Below are 16,878 nucleotides of genomic sequence, written 5' to 3' on the forward strand. Positions count from 1 at the left end.
CCTCTCCTCCGGGAATCTGTCTGATCCTCTTTCAAAGCTGTCCAAGCTGGTGGCCATCCCTGCCTCCTGTGGGAGGGAGTTCCATAGTTTAATTAGGCACGGTGTGAGGAAGTCCTCCTATTTACCTGTCCTGAATCTTTCCAACATGCAAGTGGGAGAAGGGCAGTAGCTCATTGGTAGAACATACAGAAAGTCCCAGGTTCAATCTGCAACATCTCCTGGTGGGGCTGGGAAGGTCCCATGCCTGAAACCCTGGAGAGCTGCTGCCAGTCAGTGCAGACAATACTGACATGAACTGGATGAATGGGAGACTGTTCTACTCCTGTTCCTGCAAGGGTAGGCGGTTTAGAGACTCTCACTGACCCCTGTTTTCCAGGTGAGGATGCATGAAAGAGAACATTAGAGCAGCTCTGCTGGATCAGTATCCTGTATCCCAGGGATTCCCAAACTAAGGCCCGGGGGCCGGATGCGGCCCAATCGCCTTCTAAATCCGGCCCGCGGATGGTCTGGGAGTCAGCATGTTTTTACATGAGTAGAATGTGTCCTTTTATTTAAAATGCATCTCTGGGTTATTTGTGGGGCCGGCCTGGTGTTTTTACATGAGTAGAATGTGCCCTTTTATTTAAAATGCAACTCTGGGTTATTTGTGGGCCATAGGAATTCATTCATATATTTTTTTTTCAAAATATAGTCCGGCTCCCCACAAGGTCTGAGGGACAGTGGACCGGCCCCCTGCTGAAAAGGTTTGCTGACCCCTGCTGTATCCTGTATCCCACAGTGGCCCTTCCGATGGCTCCAGAAAACTTACAGGTGGGGCATGAAGGCAACGGTGCTCCTTTACTGTTACTCAGAAGAACATAAGAAAAATCTGGCTGCTGGATCAGGTTCAGCCATCTGGCACAGCATCCTGTACTCACAGCGGCCAATCAAATGTGGGACATGAACTCAACAGCCCTCCTCCTGCTTTTGATTCCTCCCAGCCTCTGTCGGTGGAGGTAGAACTTAGCTGTTGTGGCTAGTAGCCATTGAGAGCCTCCATAAATTGGAAGTGGGCACTGTGCTTACAGAAGGCAAGGCAAAGGTGTATAGGGCTGCCAGACTCAATAGAGGACGGGACTTCTGTGCCTTTAATTGCCCTGCTCTCTTTTGAGTCTGGAAACCTTAAAGAGAAACCAGCAGTCCCTTTGTTTAATTTCCAAGCAAAGGGTCTGCTGGTTTCTCTTTAAGGTTTCCAGACTCAAAAGAGAGCAGGGCAATTAAAGGCACAGAAGTCCTGCCCACTATTGAGTCTGGCAACCCTAAAGGTGTTCAAAAGTTGCAGATTCGAGTTCCACCCAATTCACTTTTCAGGGTGGGCCAGAACTGTACATACTCACGGGCTCCCAGCAAACTACTGCCCAGCAGCAGCAGCAGACACTGCCAAATTAGCCAGCCCCTGAATATTACCTGGAGGCAAGGGAACAAACAGCCTCATCCAACTTAGCAACTCCAAGTGGGATACAGATATCTCCCAATTGGGAAAGACCCTCTGCTGTAGACCCTGGATAGTCATTGCAGGCAGGGCATAGCCAATTCACAAACCCAGCTTAAAGCTCTTTTTTGCCCATGATCTTAATCTCCTGATCTTCATGCAGACACATAGCAATGTGTGTGCTTAATATATTTATTGCCTTCCGCACATAGGCCTCGAGGTGATGCAGAAACCTCAATAAAACAGCTAAAGGACAGTTAAAAGCTACAGAAAATGATGCCAGATAAATAATGAAGAAAATTCAAAACAGATAATAATAATAATAATAATAATAATAATAATAATAATTTATTATTTATACCCCGCCCATCTGGCTGGGTTTCCCCAGCCACTCTGGGCGGCTTCCAACAGAAAAATAAAACACAATAATCTAATAAACATTAAAAGCCTCCCAGAACAGGGCTGCCTTCAGATGTCTTCTAAAAGTCTGGTAGTTGTTTTCCTCTTTGACATCTGTTGGGAGGGCATTCCACAGGGCAGCCGCCACCACCAAGAAGGCCCTCTGCCTAGTTCCCTGCAACTTGGCTTCTCGCAACGAGAGAACTGCCAAAAGGCCCTCGGTGCTGGACCTCAGTGTCCGGGCAGAATGATGGAGGTGGAGACGCTCCTTCAGGTATACTGGACCGAGGCCATTTAGGGCTTTAAAGGTACCCAGGGAAGTATTCATCCAGCTGGGAATGCTTGCAGAAATGTATTCAGTTGTTCCCAGAAAGTGCAGGGAGGGGACACCTGTTATATCTCAACAGGCTTGCTGTTCCATAGCAGAGGGCTGTCAGTCTGAAATCCCTGCTCCAGGTTACACTGGAATTCACAAGACGAGCTCTCCTGCAAGCCACAGTGATTTGCTGGGTATATAAGCAATTCTCATTCCCCCCTCTCTTGTGTGTGAGAGAGGGAGGGAAGGATCTTGATTGTCTTGGACAGGCAGAACTCCGAGTTCTACAAAGAAACACAGTGACCTCTGAATGACCCAAGAACACCCCCAGATGCGTGTGCAGCTGAAAGAACCTTGAATCCCCCTCGTTTCTGCAAAAAAGATGAAGATGCTCACAGTCTGTACTGTACATCTTCCTGCACAGGATGTAAACCACAAGACAACATTTAAGGCCGAGGGCCAGTCTCTGCCCGGTGTTTCCGTGATTGCAAGCCTTAAGTCAGGCCCCTTTTGTTCAACGAACTTGATCTGTTGGCTTGTGCGAGGGGAAGAAAGCCCGGCTGCCCGAGTTCTTCGAGAATGCTGTTCCTTCCAGAATGCTGAAATCACTTGATTGTCCTGAGCTGAAAGGAGCACAAAGGGGGCTGCTCGCTGCAAGGAGGCCGTCAGCTTCCACTTGGCACAAAAGCTCATCAGGAGGAGGAATTTCTGATTGCGGCAAAAAGCGTAGCCTGCTCTCGCCAGAGGACGGGCTCTCATCACTGTCTGCACTGTGGCAAATCGATGTGGGAATGAGATTAAGAGAGCAGACAAAGATGGGCTTAGCAGACCCTCATGGATGCCAGTCAAAAACACTCTCCGTGGGGGGAATGTCACGCGAGAAAGATAATCGCATTGTAAGACTTCCCCAAGCTGGTGCCCTCCAAGTGTTTTGGACTACAGCTCCCATCATCCCCAGCCGGCATGGTACAATAGTTTTAAATCCCCACTCCACTCATTCTAAGCATGTTACAGTCAAGCGCTTACCCAGGGTTCTGTTTCCTTGGAATGGAGGTCAGCAAAGATTGTGGTGCCTTTAAGGTATATGCAACCTGAGCAACCTGAGCACAGGATGGAGTGGCTCACATCATTGACACTCCAAGAGATCTTGATTCTCGCTTAGCCACCGCTTTGGATCCAGCACAGAGCTAACATGTCTCTGTGTCTCCAGCTTCCAGCCTGCTTCCAGCTCCCCCACAACAGTGGCTGTTCTTCTACTGAGCAGCTAGGCAAGGGGCTGTGAAGAAAAGGCCCACCATTAGCCTGGAGTTCGCCATCACTTATTGGTAGTCACTTAGTGGGACGCGAATGGCACTGTGGTCTAAACCACTGAGCCTCTTGGGCTTGCCAATCAGAAGGTCGGCGGTTCGAATCTCCACGACGGAGTGAGCTTCTGTTGCTCTGTCCCAGCCATAGCTGCCAAGTTATCCCTTTTTGAAGGGATTTTCCCTTATGCTGAATAGGCTTCCTCGTGAGAAAAGGGAAAACTTGGCAGCTATGGTCCCAGCTCCTGCCAACCTAGCAGTTCGAAAGCACACCAGTGCAAGTAGATAAATAGGTACCACTGCGGCAGGAAGGTAAACAGCATTTCTGTGCGCTCTGGTTTCCATCACGGTGTTCTGTTGCGCCAGAAGCGGTTTAGTCATGCTGGCCACATGACCTGGAAAGCTGTCTGTGGACAAACGACGGCTCCCTCAGCCTTTGACTGGACTTAACCATCCAGGGGTCCTTTACCTTCTTCTTCTTCTTTTACCTTTTTTATTGGTATATCTTGCAACCTAGCTCATTCTTGAGGGCACTTGTTCCTAGTTAAGATCACTGTCCCACAAAAGAAACTCATCTGACTAGTTCAGCAACCTCTTCTTGTCCTATTTCAACCTCACTGGACACGGGACCTCAGCAGTTAGAAGGGACTTAGCGGATCAATCAGAACAGGCATAGGCAAACTTGGCCCTCCATATGTTTTGGGACTACAATTTCCATCATCCCTGACCTCTGCTTCTGTTAGCTGGGATGATGGGAGTTGTGGTCCCAAAATATCTGGAGGGCTGAGTTTGCCTATGTCTGATCCAGAAGGATCTCCCAAACCTACAACAATATATATTTTTTAGCCCAAATAAGTGCAAGAAGTACTGTGTTAAGAGTATACCAGCACTGTGTGGCTGTGAAGGCAGCAAAGGTAGTTTTCCCGCCTCCGTCACACCATTTGGTTTTACAGGTGTTAGATCAGGCATCCCCAAACCCCCGGCCCTCCATATGTTTTGGACTACAATTCCCATCTTCCCCGACCACTGGTCCTGTTAGCTAGGGATCATGGGAGTTGTAGGCCAAAACATCTGGAGGGCCGCAGTTTGGGGATGCCTGTATTAGATGCTGACAAGGCTAAGCTCCTGCCAGCAATCATGTTGCAGCATTTTGCAGTAGCCGCAGCTTCTGGATCAAGCGCAAGGGAAGCCCCACATGTTGGCGGCGTGTTCGCTTTCCACACACTGCATGGAGGTAATGTTTATATCCGAAGCAGTGTAGAAATGGTGTGTGTAAACAATACGGCACTTTCAGCTTTCACCCCGGTTTATAAAGGCCAGACAAACTGGGTTGAGGCTGCAAGGAGCTTCCTAGAAGAGCAGGAAATGGACTGGGCTCCTTTGGGGTTTGCGGAGGGGAGGCGGCGCGAAGCACGCCTCTTGCGCCAAGAGAGCGGCTGTTTCAGATGGAAAAGCTGAACGTGTAGCTGGAAGGAATTAGCACATTTAAGGAGCAGATGGGCAAAACTTGCGGAGAGGAATAAGCAGACCATGTGACTGTTCAGAGTGGAGGCAGCCTGGCAATATAAAACAGAGGCATGGCGAAAGAGTATTTTAGGAACAAGGTTTGAGGAATGGGGAGAGTGAGACGTCAGGTTTGGCAAAAAGGAAAACAAAAACCCAAGTCTACTATCAGGGCTGAGGAACTTCTTTTTTCCTGCTCCAGGGGCTGCATTCCTTTCTGGGGGACCTGCTGGGGGCCACATGCCAGTGGTGGGTGGGGCCAGAGACCCAGGGTTCAAATACTGATCCATCAATGGGTGAGTCACTGATTTCTTTTTTGTGTGCATTTTTTTAAAGAAAAGTTTGCAAGTCGAGGTGGAAATGTGGCAAAAACAAAAAACGGAGAGTGCCCCCAAACTGGCAGATCAGTCCTTCCCTACTGGATGTGGCTGGAAGCAGAATAGAATAGAATAGAATAGAATAGAATAGAAGAATAGAATAGAATAGAATAGAATAGAATAGAATAGAATAATTTATTGGCCAAGTATCAACCATACTTGGAATTTTGCTTCGGCTACATTGCAATGTAGGGGACCCAGGTGGCGCTGTGGTTAAACCACTGAGCCTAGGGCTTGCTGATCAGAAGGTCGGCGGTTCGAATCCCCGTGACGGGGTGAGCTCCCATTGCTTGGTCCCAGCTCCTGCCAACCTAGCAGTTCGAAAGCACGTCAAAATGCAAGTAAATAGGAGCCGCTACAGCGGGAAGGTAAACGGCGTTTCCATGTGCTGCTCTGGTTTGCCAGAAGTGGCTTTGTCATGCTGGCCCCATGACCTGGAAGCTATATGCCGACTCCCTCGGCCAATAATGCGAGATGAGCGCACAACCCCAGAGCCGGTCACGACTGGACCTAATGGTCAGGGGTCCCTTTACCTTACATTGCAATGTAAAGAAAAACGTACCTCATACATTGCAATGTAGTCGAAGCAAAATTCCAAGTATGGTTGATACCTGGCCAATAATCCTAGATTCAGGAAGTGCAGTTTGGCAGGGCTCTGTTTACATCCTCAGGCTCGCAACTGGACTTCTGGTGGATTCCCAAGGCTCTGCCACAGCGCCTGGCTCTCCTTGGCCTAACTGCTGCAATAGAACAGCACACACAGAGAGCTCTCGCCCACAAATCCGTGCAGCTCACTCAGCAAAAATATAAAAAAACTGGGCCAGTGGACAAGCATCCCAGCACATTGAGAGCTTTGATGCCAGGCTGAGAGGCGTTTGACAGGTTTAATAGGATGGGGACAATATTCAGGAGCCAGGAGGAGTGGCGGTGGGAAAGGAGGATAAACAGCAATGGCTTTTTAGCACTATGCAAAGAGAGGCAGGGGAGAGATGCCCTTGCGAAAGGAGCCAACAGAAAAGGCCAGATTTTAAGTTTTCTTCACCAAGCCTGCAAATAAGCACTGGATAGTGATGCAAAAGATATACAGTATATATCGAACTGGTTGATCCTTGTACTTGAGCAGTAGTGCAGTTTGATAAATGTGTAGTCTGCTGGAATACGACTCCAATCAGGCCCCACAGCCGTCATAGCCAATAATCAGGGATGATGGGAGTTGCAGTTCGGGGTGGGTCCCTGGTTTTAGACCAGCCTCCCCCAACCTGGTAGGGACCCAGGTGGCGCTGTGGTTAAACCACTGAGCCTAGGGCTTGCTGATCAGAAGGTCGGCGGTTCGAATCCCTGTGACGGGGTGAGCTCCCGTTGCTTGGTCCCAGCTCCTGCCAACCTAGCAGTTCAAAAGCATGTCAAAATGCAAGTAGATAAATAGGAACCGCTACAGCGGGAAGGTAAACGGTGTTTCCATGTGCTGCTCTGGTTTGCCAGAAGTGGCTTTGTCATGCTGGCCACATGACCTGGAAGCTATATGCCGGCTCCCTCGGCCAATAATGCGAGATGAGCGCACAACCCCAGAGTCGGTCACGACTGGACCTAATGGTCAGGGGTCCCTTTACCTTTACCCCCAACCTGGTATGCTCCAGGTCTTTTGGGTTCTTATCATCTCCCCAGCCAGAATGTCTATGAAGTGGAGGGCACCCACAGCAGGAATGAGAATATATGAGCCTGTCGGATCAGGGCAACGACTCATTTAGACCGGCATGCTGGTCTCATGGTAGCCAACAAGATACCCCAATGAGAAGCCCACAAACAGCACTTGAGCACAAGAACCCCCTTCCCTCCTGCAATTTCCAGCAACTGGTATTCAGAAGCAGGGCTGCCTCCGATCGTGGAGACAGACAATCGCCATCGTGGCTAGCATCCATCAATAGTCCTCCGCCTTCACGAATTTGTCGTATCCACTTTTAAAGCTATCTATGTTGGTAGATAATAATAATAATAATTTATTATTTATACCCCGCCCGTCTGGCTGGGTTTCCCCAGCCACTCTGCGCGGCTTCCAACCGAATATTAAAACAGTACAGCATTAAACATTAAAAACTTCCCTAAACAGGGCCGCCTTCAGTTGTCTTCTAAAAGTAAAATAGTTACTTATTGCCTTGACATCTGCTGGGAGGGCGTTCCACAGGACGGGTGCCACTACCGAGAAGGCCCTCTGTCTGGTTCCCTGTAACCTCACTTCTCGCAATGAGGGAACCGCCCAGAAGGCCCTCGGTGCTGGATCTCAGTGTCTGGGCTGAATGGTGGGGGTGGAGACGCTCCTTCAGGTATACAGGACCGAGGCCGTTTAGGGCTTTAAAGGTCAGTACCAACACTTTGAATTGTGCTCGGAAACGTACTGGGAGCCAGTGTAGATCTCTCAGGACCGGTGTTATGTGGTCCCGGTGGCCACTCCCAGTCACTAGTCTAGCTGCCGCATTCTGGATTAATTGCAGTTTCCGGGTCACCTTCAATGGTAGCCCCACATAGAGCGCATTGCAGTAGTCCAAGTGGGAGATAACCAGAGCATGCACCACTCTGGCAAGACAGTCCGTGGGCAGGTAGGGTCTCAGCCTGCGCACCAGATGGAGCTGGTAGACAGCCGCCCTGGACACAGAATCAACCTGTGCCTCCATGGACAGCTGTGAGTCCAAAATGACTCCTAGGCTGCGCATCTGGTCCTTCAGGGGCACAGTTACCCCATTCAAGACCAGGGAGTCTTGATATCACCGTCTCCTGAGTGAGTTGCATAGTTTTAACACTGTGTGGTGAAATCCTGTCCTGAATCTTCCAACGTTCATCTTCATGGGATGCCCACAGGTCCAAATCCTGCTCACTTTCTCCGTCATGCTTGCATTTTATAAACTTCTATCATGTCACCTATTACAACCCTTTTCACTCTGTTGACCTCCTGCCTAGACTACTGTATTGCACTGAAAGTGGGGCAGCCCCTGAAGACAGTCCAGAGACTGCAGCTTTGAGATTTAGCTGCACTAAAACTCCCATCATCCATGATTGTCGGTGGCTGGTACTTCTGGGGTCCTGGAGTCCGACATCACCCAGAGGGGCCCCATTGCAGCTCTACAGAGTTTGGAGCAAAGTAAAGGTCAACACATGGGGATTCAATGGAGCTCGGGTGTTCTCTTCCTAAAGGTAGGGTTCACACTTATTGGGTTGCTGAGCATTCTTTATGAATTCTGTGGGCGTCAACACCTGCCCTGCTAGGAGGCAGCCGTGATAGTTGGCACCAGCTGCCTGTGGGCACATTCACACAACATCCTCACACATTCGTTGCGACAGACAGCCAAGCCTTTGCCTACACAGCACATAGGGAAAACAGACGTTTTCCTCCTTTGAGGCAGTGCTGAACATTTGGGACAGACTCAAGTGTTCCCATTTTTTCATGGAGGCCAACACCAGCAGGAAAGAAATCTCACTCCCAACCCTGACCCCAAATATAGGAAATTGCCTAATCCCAGGCCAATATGGTTCAAGCATCGCATGCTTCATAACTGATGCAATACTGACAGCTGTCTAACTGAGTCCTCCCATAGGTCCATTAAGCCCAGAGTCTAAATTTACCTAGATGCCCAGGATCTGTAAAAAAAAAAAAAAGGTTGGGATGTCAGCTATTGAACTTATTAACCTTAATGGCTGCATTCAATTTCCACTGTCAGAGGCAACAATGCTTCTGAATTCCAGTTGCTGGAAACCACATGAAGAGAGTGTGCTCTTGTGCTCAGATTCCGTTTGCAAGCTTCCCATCCGGGCATCTGGTTGGCCACTGTGAGAACAGGATGCTGGACTAGATGGGCCACTGGCCTGAACACAACAGCTGTGCAGGACCAGGCCAGTGGCCCATCTGGTCCAGCATCCCGCTTTCACAGTAGCCAACCAGATGGCCCAATAGGAAGTCCACAAACAGGACTTGAACACATCACTCCCCTCTTCCGGTTTCCAGAAACTGGTACCCAGAAGCAATACTGGCACAGACTATGGAGGCAAGAGCATAGCTACTGTGGCTGGTAACAATGGATACATCATCTCCTCCTCCATGAATTCGCCCTGCCGTCTTTTTAAAGCCGCATGAGTCAGTGGCTCCTGCAGGAGTGAGTTCCGCAGATTAACCAATCGTTGAAGACGATACCGAGGCAACAGTCTGACTCGGTATAAGGCAACATCCTTTGTTCCTACAGACCTGTTGGCATAAATGTCAGGCAGCAACATCTGCAGGGTCACCAATCCCACCTCCCTTGCTTTATAAGCAAGTTATCACCCACCATCCCACCCCCCACGCGCAGAGATCTTTTGGTTTTTTTTAAGGCTGGGCAAAGAAAGCACAAACCACTTCACTTTTGTTTTCAGCACGAGGAGCGTTTGATTGTTTATTCAGATGAGAGACTAGCAAGACGGCAAAGGGTGGGGTGGGGTGGGGTGGGGTGAGACGCTAAGGTGGTGCATGGCCATCCTCACCCCCCCCCCTGACTCGCGCAGCCACAGCACGGTGCGTGTGATCTCACACTGCTTGTTGAACTTCTGTACATGTACAAAGGGAAACAACAAAGAAGAGAGCGGAGTGCAGGGCTCTCGAGAACAGGCAGAACGTCAGCCGAGGGGAACAGGGAGGCAGGAATTCTGAAGTTTACATGCAACACACACACACACACACACAACAAAATCTCCCATCCCCTCTCCAGAGATCTTCCCAGCACCTCTCCGTTTTCCCTGAAGCTGAAGACCGGATCCTGGTTGCTCTCCAACATCCTCCCACCCCACCCAAACCCTCACCCCCCCTTGCCGGTTGCCAATTTTTAGGCGATTTAATGCCGTCATTTCAGAAGCGTTGAAAACACAGCTTGCGTCGGGAGGGGTTCGATTCCACAAAGAGAGGGGCAGGCTTGGAGGGGTTTGGGGGTGGTTTTTGTTTGTTGGTTGGTCCCAATGAAATCTCACCACCGCTTCTGGGATTGGGGGGGGGGAGGTGGGTTTGGGAGGGAAGGGGCAGAAAAGAGATGGGAGGGCAGCAACAGCAGCAGCAGCACATGGATTCAGTTCTTCAGGATGGTTTCGTAGGCCTGGAAAACGTGCTGGGCCACTTCGGGAGCCCGACACTTCAGGGATAGCTGCAGGAGAAAAGGAGGAAATATACCGTATGTATTTATGTATGTATGTATGTATCACTCTCTCTCTTTCGGAATGCACAAGTGCAGAGTTTCTACTAGGCCAGCAGTGTTAGTAAACTGGAGCATAGTTAATCCAGGAGACGGGGGAAGAGAGAAAAATAAAAGACGACATGCTCAGAGATTAAAAGGAGGATGGTTATGCCAAGTTATCAGGGGGTGGAGAGTTGGCAGCTGCAGTTTTAGCTCAAGGCGGCCTTTTCCAGATTGGAAGTTTCCCCTCCCCTGAAACAAATGTCACATCTGCACCATATAATCAAAGCACTACTTTACCGCTTTAAACAGTCATGGCTCCACCCACTCAAGAATCCTGGGAGCTGTAGTTCGTTAAGGGGTGCTGAGAGTTGTTAGCAGAGAGCCTTACAGTTCCCCTCACAGAGCTACAATTACCAGAGTGGTAAACCCTCTTTCCAGGCATCTCTGCGAATTGTAGCTCCATGAGCGGAACTAGAAGGCTCTCTCCTAACAACTCTAGGTGCCCTTAACCAACTACAACTCCCAAGATTCTTTGGGACTGGGGGGGGGAGGAGCCATTGCTGTTAAAAGTGGTACCGCAGTGCTTTAAATGAATATTGGGGACACGGCCAATCCCTCCCTCTATTAAAGGCGCTGATGTCGGCAAGGGACAGGGGTGGTGGGACTTGCAAGTCCAGTGTCATCAGAAGGCTGCGAGGTCAGTGGAACTGCTCTAACCACTACACTAGCTTTTCTCTCTAGGGTTTTTAGAGACAGCACTGGTCCAGCTTGTGTTAATAACCTGGGAAAGTGAGGGGTACCCATTAGGGCGGTTCATTAAAAAACTTCTGTTTTGAAAATGCCTGCTCTTCCCTGGTCTCCTTGCTGACCTAGTAGGACCAACTTAGCCAGTTAGCCCTAGTGATCATTTGATGTTTACTGACTGGGTCCCCCCAAAAAAATAAATGACCCCTGAATTTTTTGAATTTTATTGACATTTATGCTGCATTTATATTGTGTTTTATGCTGTTTTTAAGTCACATTTTAATCATGATTTATTATTATTATTATTTATTATTTATACCCCGCCCATCTGGCTGGGTTTCTCCAGCCACTCTGGGCGGCTTCCAACAAATATAAAAATACATTAAAATATCACAGATTAAAAACTTCCCTAAACAGGGCTGCCTTTAGGTGTTTTCTAAATGTCAGGTAGTTGTTCATCTCCCTGAACTCCGATGGAAGGGCGTTCCACAGGGCGGGCGCCACTACCGAGAAGGCCCTCTGCCTGGTTCCCTGTAGCTTTGCTTTGCTATAATCAATGTTTTATATCTGCTGTTAGCTGCCCTGAGCCCGGTTTTTAAACCGGGAAGGGCAGGGTATAAATTTATTATTATTATTATTATTATTATTATTATTATTATTATTATTATTATCATTATCTTCTTCTTCTTCTTCTTCTTCTTCTTCTTCTTCTTCTTCTTCTTCTTCTTCTTCTTCTTCTTCTTCTTCTTCTTCTTCTTCTTCTTCTTACTATACTAGGGATTATATAGCTGTATCAGTTAATATCTTGACCCTGCTCCACTGAATGGGAATTTCAGCCTTCACGAAATAGGAAAATGGCCAAGTAAACAGCTATTTTCATGGAGGAGGGTCAAGATATTAACTGATATGCATGAAATTTCAGATATAGCTATATACTCCCTAGTGTATTAAGATAAGACATTTGGAGCAGGCTTTTTTTTTAAAAAAAATAAAGTTTTTATGAACCACCCTAGTACCCATTGAAAGGGCAGGTTGGCCTTGCCACATAAGGTGAAAGGAGAAACTCTGGTTCTGAGCCATCTGCTGAACTACAACTCCCATCATCCCTGACTATTGTGGACATGGTTGCTAATGCTGATGGGAGATGGGAATCCCACAACATCTGGATTAACACCCATTCCTTCCCCCCGCCCCCATCACCAGTGTCGTTGCTCTTCTGAAGTCTTCCCCCCTCCCACCACTGGCACAATCTGTTATTTGTTAGGATGGTGCTTGCTTGGTGGTGCAGCACTGCCAAAAAGAACATCAGGCGCAAGCTGGCAGGGGGAGGGGCTGGAATAAAATGGTAGGGGGTGAAGTGGAAAGTAAGCAGCTGGATTCAGAAGATTTCATTTTTTAAAATAAAAATAAAAATGAAAAGCACACAAATATTCTGCTAACCTCCAAATCCTGAAAGATCAGGGAGGGGCGGGCCCATGGGGAGGGCGGATGGACATGGAAAAACAAAAACACACACATACAAATAGATTAAATTGTCACCCCAAATGTGGGGGGGAAGAATGTTTCATAACCAAAACAGGAAGGAAAAACAAGAGCATGCCACCAGTTCTATCCAATGGGGCAGCATGGGGCGGGGAAGCAGGTGGATATGTTTTTGGTAATCATGTCTCATTTCAGATGTATGGAAAGGGTGGGGCCCCAAATACTGAGGGAACCAGAGAGACTTCTTGGTGGCAGCACCCTAACTATGGAATGCTCTCCCCAATGAGGCTTGCGTTTTAAGAAATTCACAGGCTTTTTAACCCAGCCCATTCCTCCTCCCTCACCTGGTTTGTTTCTTTTTTTTAAGGCTGCTTTCTTAGGCACTGTGCAAAAATTAGAAATTCCACAGACCTGATGCCAGCAGTCAGCCAGATCAGGCACTTGTGGGCCCTAGTGGTGTGTGTTTGATAAGTTGTGGCGCGGCCGGGTCAGGTTGGAGAGGGACACTTGGCCAGTGCCCAACCCAGCTGGCTACTTGCACCAGGCCTGGGGTATCTTACTATAGAATAAAACTGCAAGGTTTTCATCACTTTGTCCTCGTGGGTTGTTTTCCAACATTCTAAAGGGAGGGGAAAGGTCATTCTGTGAAAACAGAGTTGGCATAAGATGGGAAGGGAAGATCTAAGGTGTTATCTGTGGGGTGAGCAGGTGGGCAATGATTTTTGCACCACGCCCAGCAAATTTTTAAAGCACTTGTTAATATCACAGATTCATCTATGCCTAAAACAAAGATAGAACTATACAGAGAACCTCTGCAAAGAGGTGCACAAGAAGGGCCATACCGTGAAGTTATTGCTCCCAGGTTGGATCCGCAGCTCTGCCAGGACCCAGATGCCATTGGTCAGTTTGAGGGACTGGTACAGCATGTCTTGGCCTTCAACATTCCTCTTTGCAATGGTGAAGATGTTGCTTCCTTGAAGCTTGCTGCTAACTGCATCTGTGGGACCAGATACACACACACACACATGCAAATAAATCGTGGTGCTATTGCACATGCACACAAAACGGACTGGGCGCCAGTTTCAGTTTGCCTGAGACTTCCAGCTCTCAGATGAAAAGAAAGAATCAAGTTCCTAGTTCTTATGTTTGCAGAAGAACACTGCTGCTGGCTGTCAGTGTAGATCAGGCACCCCCAAACTTCGGCCCTCGAGATGTTTTGCACTACAATTCCCATCATCCCTGACCACTGGTCTTCTTAGCTAGGGATCATGGGAGTTGTAGGCCAAAACATCTGGAGGGCCACAGTTTGGGGATGCCTGGTGTAGATAATAGTGATATGGAGCAATGAGTCTGAGTCAGTATAAGGCAGCTTCCTAGGAAAATTAAATTTATTCAGTACATTTCCATCCTGCTTTTTCCCCTCTAAGGAGCTCAAGGTGATGCACATTCTTCTTCTCCTCCTTCTTTAATCCACATAACGACCCTGCAAGGGAGGTTAGGCTAAGAGGCAGTGACTGGCCCAAGCTCACCCAAGTGAGATTCATGGCCAAGTGGGGATTTGAACCCTGGCCTCCCAGGTCCTAGCCTGCTAGTCTGGCACTCTAACCGCTACACCACAATGGGTAATGTAATGGCACTGCCCCACCAAACTCAGTCAGCCCCCACCTGCAAGTCTTCCTACTTAACCACCAGCCCAGGGCTTGGGAGTGTCTGTTCCTCCTCCTCCTCCTAAGTCTTGTCTCAGTGCTGTTCCTATAGAACTCAGACAGAGGAGAAACTAAGAATGAGTCGGCTCTGCCTGTCATTGGCTCTGGCGCCACCTACTGTTGGTCTCCCTGCCTTCTGCCCTACCAGTCCCAAAGGGCACCGGTTATCACTGGTCAAAAGGCTCTCTACTAGAGAGTCTCTACCGCTGGGTCCATACAAGTGGAAGTGGCAGCATGCCTAGGCTCCTTAGTATAGCAGCACACCAGTTTACAAATACCAGCTAGCCGTTGCCGTTATGTGCCTAGAAACCACGGCAAAGCTGGGCTGAGCTCTCTGGAGAACAGGAGGGCATATAAGCACACGGCCAGCAGCTATTCTAGATTAGACAGCTCTCTTCCTCACCTGAGCCGAGAGGGCAGTCTTTGATCTGAAACTGTGCTTCGTTCTCGTTGGGGATGTCCTTCCAGGTAGCCAGGAACATCTGTCGCTCTGGAGGAGGGAGAAGCAGAAGCAGGTTGGACGTGGGGGGGAAGAGGGGAAAGCCTTTCCAGAAAAGGGTCCCTCCTTTAAAGAGAGGCAGGAGCCACTTCTCCTAAGAAACCTGGGTCTGCAACTGCTTTTATCACTGAGCTACCAGCCTCTTCCCTAGGTCTAGTACTCCAAAGTGTGTAGAATGGCAGGTGCTTCTATCTTTACAGTGGTCTTCAAGTCTCACTTGGGCTCCAGCATAAGGAAGGTGTTGGAAGACTCGGGGCTGACGAACAGAAGCACTTCCTCCACCCAGCATCAAATGAAAACTATGGAATTTGCCCACAGATGTATCGCAACCAACTCTCTGACGGCTTTAAAGGGGGATTAGTCAAATTCATGGAGGGTAGGAGCTACCCATGGTCATTTTCATGCCTCTGCTTTCAAGAGGCAGTGCAGGGAATCACAAGAGGAGGATGTGTAGATGTTGCACTCAGGTCCTGCTTGTGGGCTTCTCATTGAGGCATTCAGTTGGGTCCCTGTGAGAACAGGATGCTGGACTGGAGAGGCCCCCTTTGGTCAGATCCAGCCACTAGGTTCTTGCTGGGTTCTTATGGAACCCCAGGCTCAGACTGTCACTCTGCTCCGAAGCTTGCTGAACAGATCTAGGGGAGTTAACCCCACTCTCTGTGGCACATGAAGACTTGGGCCACCTTCACACCACAACATTTAAAGCCCACTCTGTACAGTCATGGCCTCCCCCCGCCCCCGAGAAACCTGGGAGTTGTAGTTTGTTAAGGGCGCTGAGAGAGTTGATAGGAGGCCCCTGTTCCCCTCCCAGAGCTACGATTCTCAGAGTGATTTAACCATCAATAGCTCTTCCCGGGGAACTCTGGGAAGTGTAGTTCTGGGAGGGGAATAGGGAGTCTCTCCTAACAAGATCAAACTACAGCTCCCAGAAATCTCTGGGGCAATCCCATCAGGGTATGAAGTGGTATTGCAGTGTTTAAAACACATGGTGTGGATGCGGCAAAAAATACTACTCCTGGAGGAGGCACCCAAGTCTTTTGCGTCCTTCCAGCTTGAGGGTTTCCCCGTCTTCTGCATCCCAGACTCTCTCCAACCTACCCATTTTCCCATCTTCCACAAAGAGGATGTGCAGAGGGTAGAGGGTGCTGAAGTAGAACACATCTATGTTGTTCTTCACGGCCACCTGGAACCAAACAGAGAAGCAAGGGGAAGAAGAAGAAGAAGATAAGATTCTCTGGCTAGGCTGGGACCCACCAAGAGACATTCCAGAGCTGGGCTAGGAAAGCAAGCCGCAATTCTTCAGGAGCACAGAGCACGGGACAGAACTTTGTTTCAGAATACTACTCAAGTTTCTAGCCCTTAAGACATGTTCAAAACCTTCCACTGATTTTCCATAGAACTGTACAGAACCACAAACATAAATACTTGCCGAATTGCAAGTATATCACCTACAATTCTGGGCATCCCATTGGAGCATCAGCTTGGCCACTGTGAGAAGAGGATGCTGGGCTAGGCAGGCCACTGAAAGATGCAGCAGGCTTTTCTTATGTTCTTGCAATAAGTAAGTCGCATGTGGATCGCCCTGCCACATTGTTGTGCGGGTTGATGTTGGGCAAAACGGGGGCGGGTTCCTTTTATTTATCAATGTGACTGATGCATGGCGCTCCAGAGCTCCAGACAAGAGCGTTTCCCTTGGGCCAGTCACAATGTCTCAGCCTAACCTACCTGAAAGGGCTGTTGTGAGTATAAAATGGGGAGAAAGAGAACCACACACGCCACCTTGAGCTCACTGGAGGGAAAGGTGTGATACAAATGGCAAAATCTAAAAAGACTTGAAGAAATGTATTATTTCTCTCACCAGATTTCTTCCTCTTTTGTTTTTGCCTGC

General features: G+C 48.8%; 1 protein-coding gene across 1 annotated transcript in view; it reads right to left on the minus strand.

Annotated features, from left to right (window-relative positions):
- Positions 1-9,008: 9,008 nt before the first annotated feature.
- AP1B1 (adaptor related protein complex 1 subunit beta 1) overlaps positions 9,009-16,878 on the minus strand; it is a 45,274-nt gene continuing 37,404 nt past the window's right edge. Inside the window, exons 18-21 of the mRNA XM_035098206.2 lie at positions 16,089-16,173; positions 14,895-14,981; positions 13,628-13,782; positions 9,009-10,526 (exon numbers count right to left, since the gene is read on the minus strand). Coding sequence (XP_034954097.1) covers positions 10,452-10,526; positions 13,628-13,782; positions 14,895-14,981; positions 16,089-16,173 — 402 coding nt within the window. The 3' untranslated portion in view covers positions 9,009-10,451. The remainder of the gene's footprint in view (positions 10,527-13,627; positions 13,783-14,894; positions 14,982-16,088; positions 16,174-16,878) is intronic.

Source organism: Zootoca vivipara, chromosome 17 (genome assembly GCF_963506605.1).
Source record: "Zootoca vivipara chromosome 17, rZooViv1.1, whole genome shotgun sequence".
Taxonomy (NCBI): Eukaryota; Metazoa; Chordata; class Lepidosauria; order Squamata; family Lacertidae; genus Zootoca; species Zootoca vivipara.